The sequence below is a fragment of the Anabrus simplex genome, chromosome 1 (genome assembly GCF_040414725.1).
Source record: "Anabrus simplex isolate iqAnaSimp1 chromosome 1, ASM4041472v1, whole genome shotgun sequence".
NCBI classification, from domain to species: Eukaryota; Metazoa; Arthropoda; class Insecta; order Orthoptera; family Tettigoniidae; genus Anabrus; species Anabrus simplex.
This window is the reverse complement of record NC_090265.1, coordinates 547,731,782-547,751,320: the sequence shown is the minus strand read 5'-3', so window position 1 is coordinate 547,751,320 and position 19,539 is coordinate 547,731,782. Positions and strand designations below refer to the sequence as shown.

Genomic DNA, 19,539 nt, shown 5'->3' with positions numbered 1-19,539 from the left:
CCGGGTGAGTTGGCCATGCGGTTAGGAGCGCACAGCTGTGAGCTCGCATCCGGGAGATAGTGAGTTCGAACCCCACTGTCGGCAGCCCTGAAAATAGTTTTCCGTGGTTTCCCTTTTTCACACCAGGCAAATGCTGGGGCTGTACCTTAATTAAGGCCACGTCCGCTTCCTTCCCATTCCTAGGCCTTTCCTGTCCCATCGTCGCCATAAGACCTATCTGTGTCTGTGCGACGTAAAGCAACTAGCAAAAAAATTATCTTCATTTTAATACTGTGAATAGAAACCCAATTTACGTGCTATCTGTCACAAATTCACGAGATAGACTAAAATATTCCTAGCGGGAATCTCAGCACTTTAGAATGGAGCAATGTGATTGGTTGCGCCATTTTTCTTTGGAGTCTACAGTGCCGGATTAAGGTGTTTGGGGGCCCTGGGCTATTTGAACATGTGGGGCCCCTTCTTCGTAACCAAGCCCCCGCCAAGGCAGCGCCGGGGAAGGTACGTGGATCTTCGGGGGTGGCAGTCATTATTGCTTCTACAACACCCACGAGATCGGCAATTTATTATTTACGACTCCGAGTATTCCATACAATGTGACTGAAGTTTAAAATACACATTAGGATTCCCTTTCATTTTTCCTAAACCATCTTCCTAATGCTCATGCTTTCCAGTTCCATAAAGACCTAATCTCTCTTAAAACAGCAGACTTAGATATTACACTATTCGCTTACCTGTAGAAGATACCAATTCATCAGTAACAGTCTCTTCAGTCGTCGATGCACTTGTAGAATTCCTGTCAAAAAATGTTGATATTTTCGGCAACTTTTCAATTTCTTTCAAAAGTTGTTCTTTTAATTCACGTTTTTTGGCACCACTAGGATATTTTATATCCATTTTACAAGAACATTACAGTTGTAACGAATGGTTCAATAATCGGAGGTGAACTGGAAGTTCTATTCCTGATGCAAAGATATAGTATAGCATGCACATTCCACCGTGCTTCCCCTGTCCCCTCCCGCTCACTTCCTAGGCCTCTTCCCCCCTTCTCCCACAGCCCGTACTCGCAAGCTGCCAGATTAAAATTTTCGTCAACAATAACCTTTACAATAATGACAGTGCGTAAGTAGCGAGGATTCGTGTCTCCGGACGGTAATTGATTCTAGCAGTGATGAAATACTAACGCGGACAGCTGATAAGAAGGAAGGAAGGAAGGAAGGAAGGAAGGAAGGAAGGAAGGAAGGAAGGAAGGAAGGAAGGAAGAGTGCGTGTTCTATATTTTGCGAGCGTAAATATTCATATACATGCACGGATGTGGAACAGCAGGCCTTTTTATACAATTTTAGGTTCGACCAAGTGCCGGGGCCTCTTGGCACTTGGGCCCGGGGCTGCAGCCCCTTTAGCCCCTCCCCCGCAATAATCCGGCTCTGGGAGTCTACTAGTCCACTTCCAAAGGTTTTAGCTATCCTCTATCCTTTACGCACATCTGAAGTTTCTCTGTCTTACACGGCCTCGTGGAAAGTTTTCAAAAAATGTGGTGTGGTGTCTATCTGTTCCCTTGGTGCGGCGAACGGACGTTCCCAGGCGATATCTGGCTAAATGCTTTTACGACATAATTGTTTAACAACCCCCAACAGAACGTGCCTTACCTCTCCAATCTTCTCTGTTGGTGGGCTGTGACCATTTTGCAGTCCTCGCTAAAATTGTCGAATGTTAGATTTATACAAGGAATCTGATGAATTCATATATTCCACCATACCATAAGGCAATTTGGGTGCTCCTGTAAACATGTTTTCCAAGAATCTCTGCAAATCTTACAAGGACCTGTCATCGAGCAACTTTCGATTACGACGCGGACGGCCCTTGTAAGGCAGACCCTCCGACGACAATAGGCGGTGTCTGTCGTACATGGAATACTGCTTGTTATTATGGTGGAGGGTAGTGTTTGTGAGTGGTTTGTAACTTGTAGGCATATTAGGGACAGCAAAAAGGCCCAGTCTCCAAGCCAAGAGATTTAATTTTTCAGGATTGAAATCTCTCGACACGACCGGGAATCGAACCTCGAACCCCAAGGACTGAAGATCAAGACACTGACCACTCGCCCATGGAACGAATAATAATAATAATAATAATAATAATAATATATTAAAAAGTTAAAACAGCTTTGTCTAGTCCGTCCGGCCGTTGTACTGAACCGATTTCCTTCATTCTTTTTTTAATATTCCCTCTGGAATTACCTGCCGGTGAATCGTAGGGCATTGATAGGTCTCTAAGTTCAGTCAAGTTTGAGTAGTAATCATAAAGTCAAGTCACTACATGACTGTGCTAAGCGGGTTGCATACAGCACGTAAAGGTATCGGAGAAGCTAAACTACTCAATAATAATAATAATAATAATAATAATAATAATAATAATAATAATAATAATAATAATAATAATGTTGTTAGCAGTTTCCCGCTGGCTCCACAGTTCTCGAGTTGGCTATGTTAACTTGTGACAGTTCCAAATGACAGTTGGAATCGCGTATATCATATCTATAGCGCGAAGTGTAAATAAATACAATTATTACTTTTTTATTATTTGTCTCAAAGGATCATCTACTTCTCAGACAATATGGGCTGCAACAAGGACAAACTTTCACGCGAAACAGTATGATTTACAACTTTAAATTAACACACACAACAATAACAATGAAACTAAAAAAAACTGTTCATAAAATATCAATCAACGTCTCGATAAAGAAATCTCCAAAAATTCACTTGAAAAATAGTTAATCCTAAAAGTACCTGGGCAACGCATGGAGCCATTTTATTTCAAGGCACATTATTTGACCTATTTATAACAAACGCTGTGGAGAAGCACGGATAATCTAATAATAATAATAATAATAATAATAATAATAATAATAATAATAATAATAATAATAATAATAGCGTTCACTCACCGAGACCGTTGAAGAGACGATAAGCGGTGAGATGAGACACGTATCCTCGAGCTCGGAGCCACTGTGAGAGCGTGCCGCACACATTAGCGCAGAGCCAGGCGAAGAGATGCGGCAAGGAAGAGACAACGCCGCTCTTCTGAATGTCATAGTGCAGGACGTTCTTGAGGTAAGTAGGAAGATCGGAGAGCAGGGTGTAGAGAACCCAGGCGCTGCCGGTTTGCATCAAGATACCAGCCCATACCGGAGGAGAGGTCAGGATTTTTCTCCATGGTACAGCAGCTTGTTTTGTTTTCTGTTGGAAAAACAATGTTATCATCCACTGTGACAAATATAACACCAGTAACAGGAATGAAAGTGGTGGGAAAAGGAGATAATTACAGGGGTAAAGAACCGGGCGAATCGAGACATTGCTTTAAGGTATAACGTGCTTTTTTCGGAGGGCCTAGTTAGTCAAAACAGACACGTGGGCAGTGTTATCTACAGCCGTTTTGCGCATGCGTTTATTCGTTTTGCTTTGCACCGACTCAGACAGGCCTAATGGCGACGCTGGAATAATGAAATAGCGTATGGCGTTTAGTGTCGGGAGTGTCCGAGGACAAGTTCGGCTCGCCAGATGCAGGCCTTTAGATTTGACATCTGTGGGCGATCTGCGCGTCGTGGTGGTGATGATGATGATGATGATGATGGAATGATGATGAAGACGACACATACACCCAGCCCCCGTGCCAGCGAAATTAACCAATTAAGGTTAAAATTCCCGACCCTGCCTGGAATCGAACCCGGGACCACTGTGACCAAAGGCCAGCACGCTAACCATTTAGCCATGGACCCGGACGACGCTGGAATAGAAGGCCTAGAACTGCAAATGAAGCTACACTGGCCTTAATTAAGGTAAGTGTGAGAACAGGAAACCACTGAAAACCATCTCCAGGCTGCCGACAGCGGGATTCGCACCCACTATCCCCCAAAATCAATCTCACAGTTACGTGACGGAACTGCGTACCCAACTCGCTCTGTACGTGTACTCTGCTGTGGTCGTAATAAAGTATAACTTTGCCTGGCCTTCTCCCAATTTCCTGGGGTCAGCACTTTGTATAGATTTAGCCTAGTTTTACGACCAGACGCCTTTCCTGACGTTAACGCAATGTGGAGGGATATATTCACCACTGCGTGTATGTCAGTCTAGTTTGAGCAAGCGAGGAAAGAGGTCGCGTTGTGCAGTGCGTGCCGTAAACATAGCTGGTATTGAACAGTACTGGGCCGCGATTGGGAGGTGGCAGTTGAAGCAGAGGAAGGACTGGTAATAAGAAAAGAGGAGGTAAAAATGGGTGAAGCGGTGCTGGTAGCAGCAGTGTTAGCTGTGCTTCTGGTTCTTGGGGGGGGGGGGGGGGGGAATTAAACCCAGGCCCAAATAACAGTGGCAAATTCAGCGTGGAAGATTTGGCAGCACTTAAGGTGTTAGTGAGGGAAGTAATACAAGAAAATTGTCAATGGGATAAGGTGCAAGAAATAAAGGACATGATGGAAGAACAGAGAAAGGAGATAACGAACATGAAGGAATGGTTAGAAACGAAGACTGGGGAATCGAACAATAGAGTGTGCAACAATGAGAAAGAAAGAGTTATTAAGAGGGAAGGTGAAACATCTAGAAGAGGAGGTGATGATGATGATGATGATGATAAAGAAGGAAGCAGAGAGGTACAGGCAGGAGAGAATGAGGAGAGCCATATTTATATATGGTGTGGAAGAAGGTGAGAGGAAAAGAGTGATATAATCTATAAGGTGGTAGAGGTCATACGGGATAGGGTGAAGAAAAATGTCAGTGAAGTGGACATAGACGATGTAGAGAGAGTGGGCAAAGCTAAAGGACGGAGACCAATTAGGGTACAGTTTTCTCTACCCTAGTGGCAGAAATTGTGTTAAGAAACGGCAACAATTTACAGAGTCAGAAAGTATGGGTGAAAAGAGACATGGGAAAAGAAGGTGGTGAACAGGCATCTTTGGAGAGCGAGGCAGCAAGGGCTAAAAGCCCGCAGAAGAGGTCAGAGACTAGTGGTGACGAATGGAAGATGGGTTAGAGAGCACTCAGTGTCGAAGCTGAAAGAGATGGACGAACACGTCAGTTCCGAGGGGAGGAGTGATGGCAGTGCAATATGGAAGGAAGGAAGCAGAAACAGCTAGGGGTGAAGTGGAGGAAGGAGTGGAGATCAACCCATGTTGAAGTGGACAATGCAGTGTGGATACAGATCAGAGCAGTGAAGGAGTGAGTGTGGGTGAGCCGCAAGAACCGGTGAGAGCAGATTATAGTGGTTTAGAGAGCAAGAAAGGAAATGAGAAGGCTGATCGACGAAAAGGTAAATCTGTTATAAAGAGAGGAAGAAGTAGGAGCCTAAAAGACTTGTGGGGTAAAGTGTGCAAGGGAATGGAGGATACGGAGGGCATGGAACGGCAAAGAATGTTGAAAAAAGGAAGAATGGAAACAAGGAATGAGGGGGGCGAGAGCTACAAGGAGTAAGAATAAGGGAGGAAATGTAGAAGGGAGGGAGGATAAGATATAACTATACTGGAAAACAGGATGCGTGAATATTGAGGGGCTAATAAGCAAACTAGGAAATAAAAAGGTTAGAGAAGTAGTAGAAAGTTTCGATGTTGTGGCACTTTTGGAGATGTGGCTGGAAACAGGGAAAGAGGTTTCATGGAAGGGGTTTGTGATTAAATATAAATATAGAAGAAAGGAGAGGAATAAGGGACGCGCTCCAGGAGGAATGGTAGTACTAATTAAGGAAGAAATTAGTGAACTAGTAGAGGATATCGAGACAGATATGCAAGAAGCTGTCTGGATGAGATTTAATATGGGATGGGTAGAGGGAAGGATGAAGAAAATAAATCTAACGTTCATATATTGCCATCCTAGTAGTTCCGTATACACAAATAGGCATCTTTCTGAAGAGCTATTGCTGGATATTAGTATGATAAGTGAAGTTTGCAGAAGAAAAGGACATGTTGCTATTTGGAGACTGGAACGCGAGAATAGGGGAACAGAGCCCAGTATATAGTAGGGAAGAAGGGAGGTGTATGTTGAAAAGTAGAAGTGAGGATAAAATTATCAAAAGCTATGGAGAGAAGCTCTTAGAGTTGTGCGCAGCGGGGAATTTATATATTCTGAATGGATGGAAGGAGGGTGACAGGCAAATCGACCTATGTTTCAGAGCAGGGAGGTAGTGTGATAGATATAGTTTTAAGGTCGGAAGGAGTGTTAGAGGATATTTCAAGGATGGAAGTAGGAGACTGGATTGAATCACACCATTTCTCAGTGTGGGTTCTGTTAAAAAGGGGGGGAGGAGAAGCATATAAGGAAAGAAGTTATGATGAAGGATGAACTAGAGAGTGGGTATAATAAGTACAAATGGACAGAGAAAGTTTTTTGCTATTTGCTTTACGTCGCACCGATGCAGATATGGCGACGATGGGACAGGAAAGGCCTAGGAATGGGAAGGAAGCGGCCGTGGCCTTAATTAAGGTACAACCGCAGCATTTGCCTGGTGTGAAAATGGGAAACCACGGAAAACCATCTTCAGGGCAGCCGACAGCGGGATTCAAACCCACTATCTCCCGGATGCGAGTTCACAGCTGCGCGCCCCTAACCGCACGGCCAACTCGTCCGGTAGGACAGAGAAAGTGGAACGGGATTTGGATAGCTTACCAAAAGAAGAATTACACTTACTGAAATATGGATGAGAAGGAACGTTAGAGGAAAAAACATTGATAAAGCTTTGGAATTGTTGCTACATCCAATAAAAATGATAGGGAAGACGGGAAAAGTGGGAGAAGAAAAAGGAAAGAGGGAGAAGAATGGTTTAATAAAGAGTGTGAAGGAATGCGAAAGAGGGTGTTGGGAGCGTTAGGGGAGTATGAGAAAAAGGTGGGAGCGCAGAAAGAGAGGCCTTCTGTAAGTTAAGAAAAGATTACAAAAAGAAAATTTGTGAGGTAAAAAAGGCGTGGTTAGAAGAACAAACGGAAGCCATAAATAAAGAATGTAAGTTGAACAACACTGGAAAAGTTTGGGGAAGGATAAACAGAATAATTAAGTGTGGAAGGAGTCTACAGAAAACGAGTATTGAGGATGTACAGTGGGTGAGCTACTTTAGTGAATTAATCGGGGGGGAAGGGGGAGGTATGGTTGAGTGAGACGGGGAAGAAGCAATCTGGAGGAATACAAGAGTGGCAATTCACGAATTAGACAAGAAAATTACAAGAGAAGAAATTTCGGGAGTGATAAGAAGAATCAGGGGCAGGTCGGCGGGGGGTTGCAATGGTATCAGTAATAAATTTTGGAAAGAAATTAGCAAAAATGGGACAATGATAGAGGGCATAGTTAAACTATTCAATAAGATTTTTGATGAGAGGAAGTACCCTAAGGAGTGGGAAACGGGAATTGTATGTCCAATATATATGAGAAAGGGTAGCAAAAACAGTATGAATAATTATAGGGGAATATCTCTGTTGGATTCCTTAAGCAAAATTTATACAGCGGTGTTAGCGAATAGGTTAAGTGATTGGGCCGAAAGAAACGAAGTATTATCAGATTACCAAGGGGGATTTAGAAGAAAGGAAAGGACAGTGGACAATATAATGATAGTGAGGACGGTTTTGGAGAAGTCAAGAGGCAAGGTGTATGTAGCGGCAATTGGCTTTGAAAAGGCGTTCGATAAGGTGAATAGAGGGGCTCTATTAGAGAAATTGGGTAGGTTGGGGTTTTTGGAAGAGATGATAAGGGCAGTGGAGGCGATATATAAGGTGGTCAGGTGCTGTGTAAAACTGGGAGACGATAGGTTTAGCAGACACTTAGAGTATAAGGTGGGTTTAAAGCAAGGGTGTAAATTATCGCCAATATTGTTTATTTTATTTATTAACGATATCTTGGATGGACACGAGGGAAACAACTGGGCTGTGCCGGAGATTAATGGGTTGGAGATACCGGGATTGAATTTTGCTGATGATCTGATATTGAGGACTCTAATTTCAGGGGTGATGCAGAGGAGCTTAAATGCAGTGTCGGATTTCGCAAAGAAATGGCCCTTGAAAATTAACGGGAATAAATCTAAAATGCTAGTCGCCCAGGTACACAAAGGAAGAAAGGTGGATGAGAAGTGGGTCGTGCAGGGAGAAAGGTTGGAACAAGTAAGTAAGTTGGAATATTTAGGAGCCATTATTAACTGAAAAGGGACTTGGAACGATCTCATTAGAAGAGCGAGAAGCAGAGGCATGCCGCACTAGCCTCAGTCAAAACCTTGCTGGCTAAATTACCGGGTATCAGTTATAAAACATTGACGTTAGTTTTAAGTTCGGTCGTTTCTGGTAGGGTAATGTATCGGGCTGAAGTATGGGAGTTGGATGAGGAAAGAGTGGAATTAAGACGAATCATTAGTAATTTCGGTAAGGCGGTGATGCGGCTCCTGCAGTGCACAGCTAATGCAGGGGTGGAATTAATATGTGGGGAAGATTTGGAATTTTTGTGTGGATGATTTTGAAAAGACAAGAAGACAGGAGATTGCTACAAGCCGCGTACGAACAACAACTGAAGAGCATGTATAAAGGATGCTGGCTAGAAAAAATTAAAAGATACTTGGAGATGATAGGCTTAGGCTACATGTGGGGAGAGGTGTGAACGAAGACAGAAGCCAGAGGGCTGAAGGTGCTTGCGAGGAGGATTAGAGATATGCATAGGCAGAAATTATTGGAAGAAAGTAGACTAAGAAGTTATCTTGGTGTTTGGGTGGGTTGGTATGGTGGCTGATGGGACTGTATAAGAATAAGGGTTGGTTAAAAGGTAGAGATAAGACAGTATGTATATTATGTGGGGGCAGTGAACGACGATTTTACTTAATAAGTAATTGTGAAAAAACAAGTAAGATAAGAATTAGTTTATTGAGTGCCAAACATCGGAAACTGTTAGGAAAAGGGGATGAGCAGATTATTATAAGGTGGGTTATCAAGCAATGGGAAGACAGAGGAGAGTTCAACAGGTATCTATATACGATAAAAAAAATCCTGTGAGAGATAGATGAAAAAGGGAGGGTAATAGGGTGAGTATGTGTGTGTGTGTAAAGGATGTAAGTGATAAGAGTGTATAAGGAGGCGAAATTGGAGTGGAGTTGGAGCCTTTTTGGTAAGAATGAAGGTGGTTATGAGTTCGGAGATGCATTGCGGTTTGTGTTTGTATGATGAAATGATTGGTGATAAATGTAATGGAGGTATGTGAAGTGAATTCAAAGATGATGAAGTATAGCTTAGAGGGGTTACGGGAGTATGTGTTTGGAATGGTGATGTGTGTTTATGGGAGGCTTGTTTAATAGTTTGGTGGTATTTAGTGGATGGAGTTTGTATGGTAAATTTAATGGAAACTGGAGTACTGGAGATGTGTACATAGTTGAGAAGGTAGAATTTTAGCCTGGAGGTTAAGTATGACCAAGTCAGAACGAAGAGTATTGAGTTGGTGAGTTAGTAGAGTAGGTGAATGATGTGGTAATTTTCAACTGTAGAGGCTTTATTGGTTGTGATATGGCAAGATAGTATGTAACTGTTGACTAACAGTGTACTGGAATCCAGTGGGAGCAGGTCAGTGAAAAGGAATGCGGAGCAAGCAGCGGAGTAAACAAGGACATGTGCTGAGTATGTTGAAACGCGAAGTCGGCGGTTCTTGCAGAACGATCTGTTGTAACTGATGTATGTAGAATCCAAGGACTGATGAGGGCTAAATTAGTCTTATTTAAGGTATTCAATTAGTATTTATTTAAGGTATCCAATGAGTATATTGATTTTAGTTTATTATTATATTATTATTATTATTAGTAGTAGTAGTAGTAGTAGTAGTAGTATTACTTTATATTTTTATATTTGGGCATCTGCAGTTTTTTCACTATGTATGTACAGTAAGAGATAGTAAGGAGTGAGCGGGAAGGAAGAGCAGGACATACTCGTAAGAGGATGGGGTAGGACGGGCCTACCCATATATATATAAGAGAGATATATGCGGAACGAGGAGTGAGAGGGGCGGGGTACAGGAAGAAAGCGGTTTCAGCCTCACATGGCTGGCTGCAAAAGGAAGGGTGAGAAATCTGCAATGCCATCTGGTAGGGTTTGTTGGGGTCTTCTTTTGGGTCCCACGGATAGGGCCGGTCGTGTCATCACTGGGAGGGCGGCCTTTTTCTCACCAGGGGTGATGACACGGCCGGACAGCAGTAGTAGTAGGTTGTTAGTTTATTTTTATTTTATTTTTATTTTTTACCTTTTATTTTTTCTCTTAATATTAAGTGGGGTCGATGGACGTAGCATGTAGGGACTGAGGATGACTGCTGTGGTTCCCTCCCTAGGGAGTGTCACGTTTCCGGAGTATGTGATGGACCTCATGGCATGCCCAAGGAGTCTCGTGTTTTTCTTTTCTTTTTTTCTTTTGTTGTAAGTTGTTTGCATTGTGAACACGTATTTGGGCTGAACGCCTGTTATGTTCAATATAAATACTAAAATACTAAACACTGCGTGTATGTGTGGTGGTTTGTAGTGTGATGCGTTGTGAGTATATGAAGGTAGATGAACCATGACTAAATGGTTAGCGTGCTGGCCTTTGGTCACAGGATTCCCGGGTTCAATTCCCGGCATGGTCGGGAATTTTAACAATAATTGGTTAATTTCTCTGGCACGGGGGCTGGGTGTATCGTCTTCATCATAATTTCATCCTCATCACGACGCGCAGGTCACGTACGTGCGTCAAATCGAAAGACCTGCACCTGGCGAGTCGAACTTGTCCTCGGACACTCCCGGCACTAAAAGCCATACGCCATTTCATTTTTTTAAACGAACGAGTTAGAGGAATTAACTAGACAAACTTAAGATCCTGACCCAACCGAGAATCGATCTCGGAGCCATCTGAACCGAAGGTCAGTACGCTGACCATTCAGCCAAGGAGCCAGACTGCTAAGTTTAACTCGAGAGTGGAAAAACTTAAGCTTATTTATATATTACATGTTCCGTTAATCTAACTGTGTATTTTGAAGGGCAAACAATAATGGTGTATTAGAATTAAACAGTAATAATTATAAAAATAACCATTTTAAATAGTTTTGCAATATTTATAAAATTATAACGTGCAATCTTAATCTCTTGTTAGTTGGTACTTGGGTTAACTGAAAAGTCCTGTAAAAAGAATTAAGGTCGGATAATAAAATATTACAAATATTTTTATTTACATGTTTGTCCGACTCGTTGGCTGAATGATCAGCGTTGAGGCCTTCGGTTCAGAGGGTCCCCGATTCGATTCCCAACCGGGTCTGGGATTTAATCGCTTCTGATTCATTCTTCTAGCTGGGGGACAGGGTGTTTGTGTATCTCCCAACATTCTGCTCTTCATATTCAGACAACACCCTCACTAGAAACCACCACAGAAGCACGCAATCTTGATGACATTCCTCCAAATAGATTTAGCGTCAGGAAGGGCATCCGGCCGTAAAACTGGGCAAAATCCACATATAAGACGCAGTTCACGCTAGTATCGCACAGGTGTGAGGAAAGCTGTAGAAAAAGATGCAGATTTTTATTTACATGTTCGTGTTGTTTCATTGTGATAACAAAACCTTGGCTATTCTACGCATATTTTCATTTTAAAAAGTTATAAAAATATTATTATTGACAAATTCATTGCAATGGGGAAATATCTCGGCGGCAATGTCTGTTTATAGTGGTACAGCAAATACATTAAATTAAAACATGAATTATATAACTAGAACCAATTACTAGATATTAGAAGAAATTATAAAAATAACAAGAACTTTCATGTTAACGATAGAAGAAGAATAAAAATAAATACATAAGAACAAAAAGAAAATAACGTGACAATTAAAAATTATTCACGAGTAGTGCAACATAATAATTACAATAAAATGCACAAGAATTCATACGAAATTTACAGAAAATACATTAAAATATCCCCTTAGCCTACATGTAGCGTAACATAGTCGGGTTCCTTGGCTGAAAGATCAGTGCCGAGACCTTCCCTTCAGATTCTTGACCGACTCGGGGATTTTAGCTACGTCTGGTTGATTCCTCTGACTCGGGAACGGGTGTTCATGTTTGTCCCAATACACTCCTCTTCATATTTATACAACAACAATCACAGAAAAACGTAACAGTGAATACATCTCTCCATATAGGGGTGGCATCAAGAAGGGCATCCGGCCGTAAAACAGGGCCTACTCCACATATACGTCACAATTCGCACCCACGACCCCATCATGGCGTATGAGAAGTGGAAATATGGGCCTTTAAAAGTTGAAAGAACTGTATCATTAGAGTGCATCTTAATATTTAAAAAGATGCAAACTGGCGTAGGAGATGTCATTACGTGAAGTAAAGTTGTGTGTCACGCCTAAAAATTCTTAAGCAATATGTGTCATCTAATTGTTAAAATGCTTTGTCATTACAGTATAATAAAGACAAAGAAGTTGAGAAAAACAAACGGTTATGAAGCAGATCACACAAATGTGTAGGTGTATGTAAAAAATAGAATTTTCAAATTATCGTGTATTTCTTAATTCTTAATGTAGTGCATCATGAAAAAAGTTAGAACTATTTTCTTTGTATAACATTACGGTGGGATCTGAAAGGGTTAGGTTATCTCCGTGGTTTGCTAGACTGACAGATGAATCCACCGATACTGCTAGTCGTGTTTTTTTATCAACCACAGAATTACATCTATCCTGGAAGAAATGCTGTGTTATCTTGAACTTCTCGATGCTACTCCAGAGAGAATTTTCATTGATCTAATACCTAATTTAATTCTGAATGTTTAGAATGGAAGTACTCTGTCGGTTTATGCGCAGACGAGGGAGCAATGGCTGGCCCGTATTCTGGTGTTGACACAAGAATATTAAAACCATGATAAGAAGACAATTCATTGCATAATTCGCCTAAAATATTAGGTGGTAAAAGTGTATCACTTGAGTTACGTCGCCTTATCAGATGCAGTTTAAATACGACTAAATCGTCCGCGAAATTCTTCAGATTATTAGCAGCTATCTGCCCTAAAGTTGGCGCTCATCATTCCGCGTTGTTCCTACCTTCTGAAATATGTCGGCTGAGCTGTGGGAAAATATTGTCAAGGTTACTGGCACTAAGAACTGAAATTGAAATAGTTTCTAATAATATAGTCTCCTTTTATGGGAGTTAAGTGGATGGGTAGTGAGCGTGACATACGTTAATGATCTTGTAGGAGTTTGTTTGGTTAACGAAGTCAGTTTTATTTCACAGATCTTCATGCTGTATACCATGGACTGCATTATTTTATTACAAATTATTCCTCCACCTAGAGGCTACACGAAGACAAAGAATAATAATACAGTGAATCTTTATTTTAAAAATAAATAGGTTATAAAGAACTAAATCACACGTGACATCGGTAGGACTGGTTCAGTTCTACGTCAGTGGGATTGGGTACACTCCACTTGTGACTGCGATGCTGCAATGCAGACCATAAAGCATATTGTACATGAATGCCCCCTGTATGCATTTTCTGGATCTTAGATGATCTAGAAGCAGCAACTCCATAAGTTTTCACCTGGATAGCCTGTCCGAAGATAGGGAACAGTTATGAATTTAAGGCGATAGGCTACTTTTAATCGAGGACTTCTAATATTTCCTTGTATACGACATTAGTTTTTCTCCGGTAGTGAACACGAAAGGATTTCGTTCTTATGTAACACGCGAGGACACGCAAAGCAGCCCAGGAGAAAAACATTCTCCCCTGAGATCAACTCCAGCCACGCGAAGTGCCCAACCCTGTGCTTTGTTTATTGTCATGCCAAAGCAAACTCTTACCGGGAATTGGACTCGTTTGAAATCAAGAGGAAAATTTGAGAAGGAATCAATCATAGAGATCCTCGGTATTAAGACAGTTTCTCATGTGCCACAGCCAGTTAAAATATTAGCTTCAATCAAACAGTTTTGCAAAGTTTTCACTACCAATCGCATCCCATTTCATAACTTAGGCGAGTGTATATTACATAACCATATTAGACACCCACACTTAATATCAGCATGTGTGGTGGCAAGTCAGAAGGATGTAAAAAATTCAGAAATTCTGTAGAGTGATGAAAAGCTTCTTCACTATCGACTACTGTGCCAACTTACTTGATCCTGGGCAGTGAATTTGGAGAAAGATTACTCCCTTTGTCTTTGTGAAGTCATTCCTTCTCTGTCCTGTGACAACCGAGAATATCTCTGTTGGTCAGTTTCATTGTTACCAGATAAACGGACTTTTCTAGAATGCAAAGTACTACGACCTATATTCGCTTTCCGTCTGGGCATGATGGGCTGTCATAAATTTTATAGTCTGGCTCCATGGCTAAATGGTTAGCACGCTGGCCTATAGTCGAAGGGTTCCTGATTCGACTCCCTTAAGGGTCGGGGATTTTAACTTTCATTGGTTAATTCCTCTGCCTCGGGGACTGGTGCTTGTGGCGTCTTCATGATTAGAATTCATCCTAGATAGGTCTCCATTCTCACAAACGCACAGGTCGCCTATAGGGCGTCAACTAGAAAGAACTGAACCAGGCCTCTCCGGAGGCTACATGCCTTGTTATAGATTTTATATAGATAACGAAAAGTCACTGGAAAACTTAATTATTGTATCGTAGCAAGTACAATGAAATGTTCACGGACGGACTTTAAAAAAGCCGAGGTGCATGAAATTAACAGTAAAACTCCAAACACATCTCTCCCTCCACCAGTCTCAACTCGACTGTGTAGCCTGTGCGAGGAAATGTTCACAGACTGAATGAAGAAATGCCGAGATGCATCAAATTACTACGGAAACTCCAAACAGACTTTGGAACTGACGGAATAGAGAAAAGGCTAGGTGAATCGAATTAATAGCGAAAACTCGCAACACATGCACCGTTCTCTGAAGTCGTAAAACGACCGATAGCTGCTGGCCGAAGCCGTTGATCGTTCCGAAAGTATAGATGAAAATTACGTACTGTAAATTACATTTTAATCTACGTTAGTTACTTGAGATGAATTAGCAGTTTATTTGGAAAAGGATTAACTGATTAACTTAAAAGTTATTTCAAAATGTATCTCCTTTTTTACTGCAAACTGTAACATAAAAACCCTTATAATGGGGTATATGTTAAAGATAGATTTATGCTGTCGCGGATTTTTTGTACAACCTTTTAGTGCTGAACAATTCTCACCCTCATAGTATAGACGTCGGTTTGGTCAGCGTAAGCTAAAAAGACGCATGGACGACTGGTTTTTCTACGACTTGCTTCACTGAAATCGTTACATTTCCATATTTCAGAACGGAGATTCCGCAGAAAAATAAAAATGATGATATGTCCTACAATATATATAGATGAAAATTACATACTGTAATTTAAATTTTATCTACATTAGTAGATAAGGATTAATTGATTAATTTAAAAAGTTGTTTCTAACGCCATGTTGGATCGCTAACCGACCTTTCGCGACCCCGCAGGCGTATCTTTATGCAAAATTGTTGCATTCATCTGTGTATTTTAGTCTCATCTACGTCTATGACAATATGCAATTATGCTTGTAACACCATTCTTACGTAGTCAGTCCCAGTGGTGATGGATGTCTAAGTACGGCCTAATAAAATGTTATTTGTTTCACGTCCCCCTAACTACTTTCACGGTTTTGAGAGACGCCGAGGTGCCGGAATATTGTCCCGTATGAGTTTATTTACGTGCAAGTAAATCTGCCGACACGATGTTGGCCCACTGAGCAAATTCAAATAATGGACTGGAGGGAGGTGGTTCAAACCCACCAACCTGGGATCTGAAGCTCAGAACTTCTACTGTCTGAGCCACTTAGCCCTCCATAGTACGTACGGGTTATGTGTAGTAGCTCAAAAAAGAATGAAGTATTGTATGTTCCTTCCATTTAAATCAGGCTTGATATTAATTATTATCGAAATATAATTCACCTCCTATGTAGATACGAACCTTGTCGATACCCACAACAAATATTATATCAATATGTCCAGTTGTGTCAGAGAACAATGCACCTGCGAGGAACTTATACAATACCGTATACCCGTTTTTTTAGCAACTTTACGTATGTATGTATGTATGTATGTATGTATGTATGTATGTATGTATGTATGTATGTATGTATGTATGTCGAGAATTCAGCCCGAAGGTTGGTTGAATGCTCAACAGTTCTGGCATAAGCTGTAGAATACTACTACTACTACTACTACTACTACTACTACTACTACTAATAATAATAATAATAATAATAATAATAATAATAATAATAATAATAATAATAGTTACCGGTTTTTTGTGGAGCAGAGAGGTGATAGAAGGTGCGGGCATGAATGGGTGGATACAGAAAACTTTAAAATTATAGCTATATTTTTCTCTTCTTTTTTTCTTTTTTATCTTAAACTTTACACTTTGCTAAGCAAATAAAAAATCAGGTACAGAACCAGCTCGTTAGCTTGGGTAACAATGTTAGAAAAATCAGAATGATCAACAAATATCCAATTAACAACCTGAGCTTGAAGCTCCCTAATTACAAATTTAACATGAGCACTCTTGCTCCTTTCAACCAACACTCGAGACAGATCTCCCAAATTTTACATCAGTAGAGGAGCGTCTATGCTCTACAAGTTACTGGGTGAATTGGTCGTGCGGTTAGAGGCGCGCGACTGTGAGCTTGCATCCGGGAGATAGTGGGTTCGAATCCCACTGTCGGCAGCCCTGAAGATGGTTTTCCGTGGTTTCTCATTTTCACACCAGGCAAATGCTGGGGGGGGGGCTGTACCTTAATTAAGGCCACGGCCACTTCCTTCCAACTCCTAGACCTTTCCTATCCCATCGTCACCATAAGACCTATCTGTGTCGGTGCGACGTAAAGCCACTAGCAAAAAAAACTCTACAAGTTTACACTTTAGGAGACTATTCTAGAAATGTACAAGTTCCAGGCATATCAAAGGCACAACCTACATTTAACAAAACAAACAGTTTTCAAAGTCTTAACTGGTCAACAATCTGATTTGCCTTAAAATAAAATTAATAAGGTTAACTGTAACAGGGGTAACAAGTACCCATTCTACCTGGCCTTTGGTAAAAACAAAAGGTAAAAGTTGCTGGCTGAAAATCCAACAGGTTAGGAGGCGAACTCTTGTCTTCCTTGAAATTTACATGAAATACTTAAAACCCTACTTGGGCTTATGGCCCGACGTTACAGAGGCTAAGCCTATACTACGGAGGTGACTAGATGGAGAGAAAGTCTACAAAATTAAGAGATAAATTTAAAGGTTACAAAATCACAGTCACCTCAATATCAAGTTGAGAGGGAATACAAGAGAGTACCTCACTCTTTATTTCCTAACTTCGGTTAAGTTCTTTCGACTAGTTTGAAATTTACATTTCAGAAAATAAAAGTTACATTACTAAAGATTGTCGACCTTCCCCTCGAGCTAGCTTTGAAATACTATCACATGTTGAGCAGGATCTGCCATTATCTTGAGCTGGTGGACCTCCCGAAGATGGACGAGGCAGCCCCCGCCTCCGTTACGTACACGCTCTAGACTGGAGCGATCACAAAGACAACATGGCTTACCAGCCCTCGGCTTTTATAGCGGAGAAGCAAGTTCCAGAAAACTCTGGGCCAAGGCCCTGACACACCCACTATTCTTATTGGTTAATTTAATAAATATAAGAAAAATTTGATTGGTAGAGATAAATAAATATACACAATTTCTTATTGGTAGAAAAATAAGGTTGACGGGAAGAGATAGAAGTGTCGATAACTTTTGAACACTAAAAACAATCAATAAACAATTCAGTTTAGGAATGCTTCACATACAAAATTTATCTTGAATTTTAATAGTTCATCTTCACGCCAGAGGGCACAACATAATATGATAGTAGAGACATCTGACGAAAACTGTCCGCACTTCTTGTACTAGTAGTTTCAAGGTTTACGTTACAGATGGCCTTATACAAGGCGCATAATTTAAATACACGGAGTGGGTGTACCTTCGGTACAATAATAATAATAATGTTTTACGTACCGCTAACTACTCTTTCAACGGTTTTCGGAAACGCCGAAGTGCCGGAATTTTGTACCACAGGAGTTCTTTCGCGTGCTAGTAAATCTATCAACACAAGGCTGACGTATTTGAGCACCATCAAATACCACCGGGCTGAACCAAGATCGAACCTGCCAAATTGGGGTCAGAAGGCATCAGCTGCAGATAACCTAGGCATCACTGAAGAGGCATGCTAGAGAAATGAGGAGTGAGGAAGTTTCTCGTTGATTTCCTCAGTACCGGGCGACTTGGCCGTGAAGTTTGGGGCGCGCAGCTGTGAGCTTGCATCCGGCAGATAGTGGGTTCGAACCCCACTGTCGGCAGCCATGAAGGTGGTTTCCCGTGGTTTTCTATTTTCACACCAGGCAAATGCTGGGGTTGTACGTTAAGGCCACGGCCCGTTCCTTTCCACTCCTAGGCCTTTCCTATCCCATCCCATCGTCGCTATAAGACCTATCTGCGTCGGTGCAACGTAAAGCAAATTCTAAACTTTTCCTTGATCAGCCAGAAGATATTCCATATCTGTCTGCCAAGTCCACTGAAATGAGCGACATTTTCAAAAACAAGGAATGGTATTACTAGCTTCACTCATATCTCAGTCATTTTCGTATCGTCAAAGCCAAGGATGATAATGAGACAGGTCAATGAAGGTAACAAATTTGTTCTAGCTCAGATCAGAAGACACAACGCACTGTTAATCCTAGAACTCAGACCCAGGATAAAAAAAATCAAGATTGGAACGTAATGCATCCCTTACAGAGATAAATATTAGTTTAATGAGGAATACTGACAAGTTATAGAGTATTTTTCACCCTGGCTTCGAAAGTCTAGCATTTCATAACCTTTTCCGCTTATCAACCAACATTCTTACCGACTGAGTATGCACTGAGACCTATATATTAACAGCAAATTCAGAAGCAAAAGTGTGTATGTTCTCTTATTTTATATTTTACAGGAGAGCACAAAAGCTGAAATTGAACGTGAATTTTGTCGTCTACAGTATATAGGTGACTGATAGCTCCTTACTAAAACAATGGAGAGCGAAATTAAAATTGTAAATTAATTCTCCAGAATTAATAATAATATTATTGCAATACTTTCAGAAAACCTAAAAAAATGCAGCAATACAAGTCAATCTCTTGGAATAATTTCTGTAGAAAAACCAAATTTATGACAAATATAAAAAATGCTCCAGAATTTCTAATAACAGAAATTGGTCGAATAAGGACGGTAAATAAATTCAGATATTTGGGAGAAACAATTGAAGAAATTGGTTTGGAAAAGTCCACTGTAGAAGAAAGGATACACAAGATGGAAAGAGCATACGGTATAACTAGGAATATCTACCACAAAAAGTGTTTATCTAAAAACCTCAACATACAACACAACAACAGAGTAGTCCAACCGGGATGTCTATACGGGAGTGAATGTCTAGTACTGAATTATAAAACCAAACCAAACCAAACCAAACCCCATGGCA

At 41.0% G+C, this 19,539-nt stretch overlaps 1 protein-coding gene across 4 annotated transcripts in view; it reads right to left on the bottom strand.

Annotated features, from left to right (window-relative positions):
• LOC136869295 (sialin) overlaps nucleotides 1-19,539 on the bottom strand; it is a 144,985-nt gene that overhangs the window by 10,745 nt on the left and 114,701 nt on the right. For all 4 annotated transcript variants that reach the window (XM_067144837.2, XM_067144839.2, XM_067144840.2 and 1 more), the window contains one exon: nucleotides 2,942-3,233. In XM_067144837.2, the coding sequence (XP_067000938.2) occupies nucleotides 2,942-3,233 (292 nt within the window). The remainder of the gene's footprint in view (nucleotides 1-2,941; nucleotides 3,234-19,539) is intronic.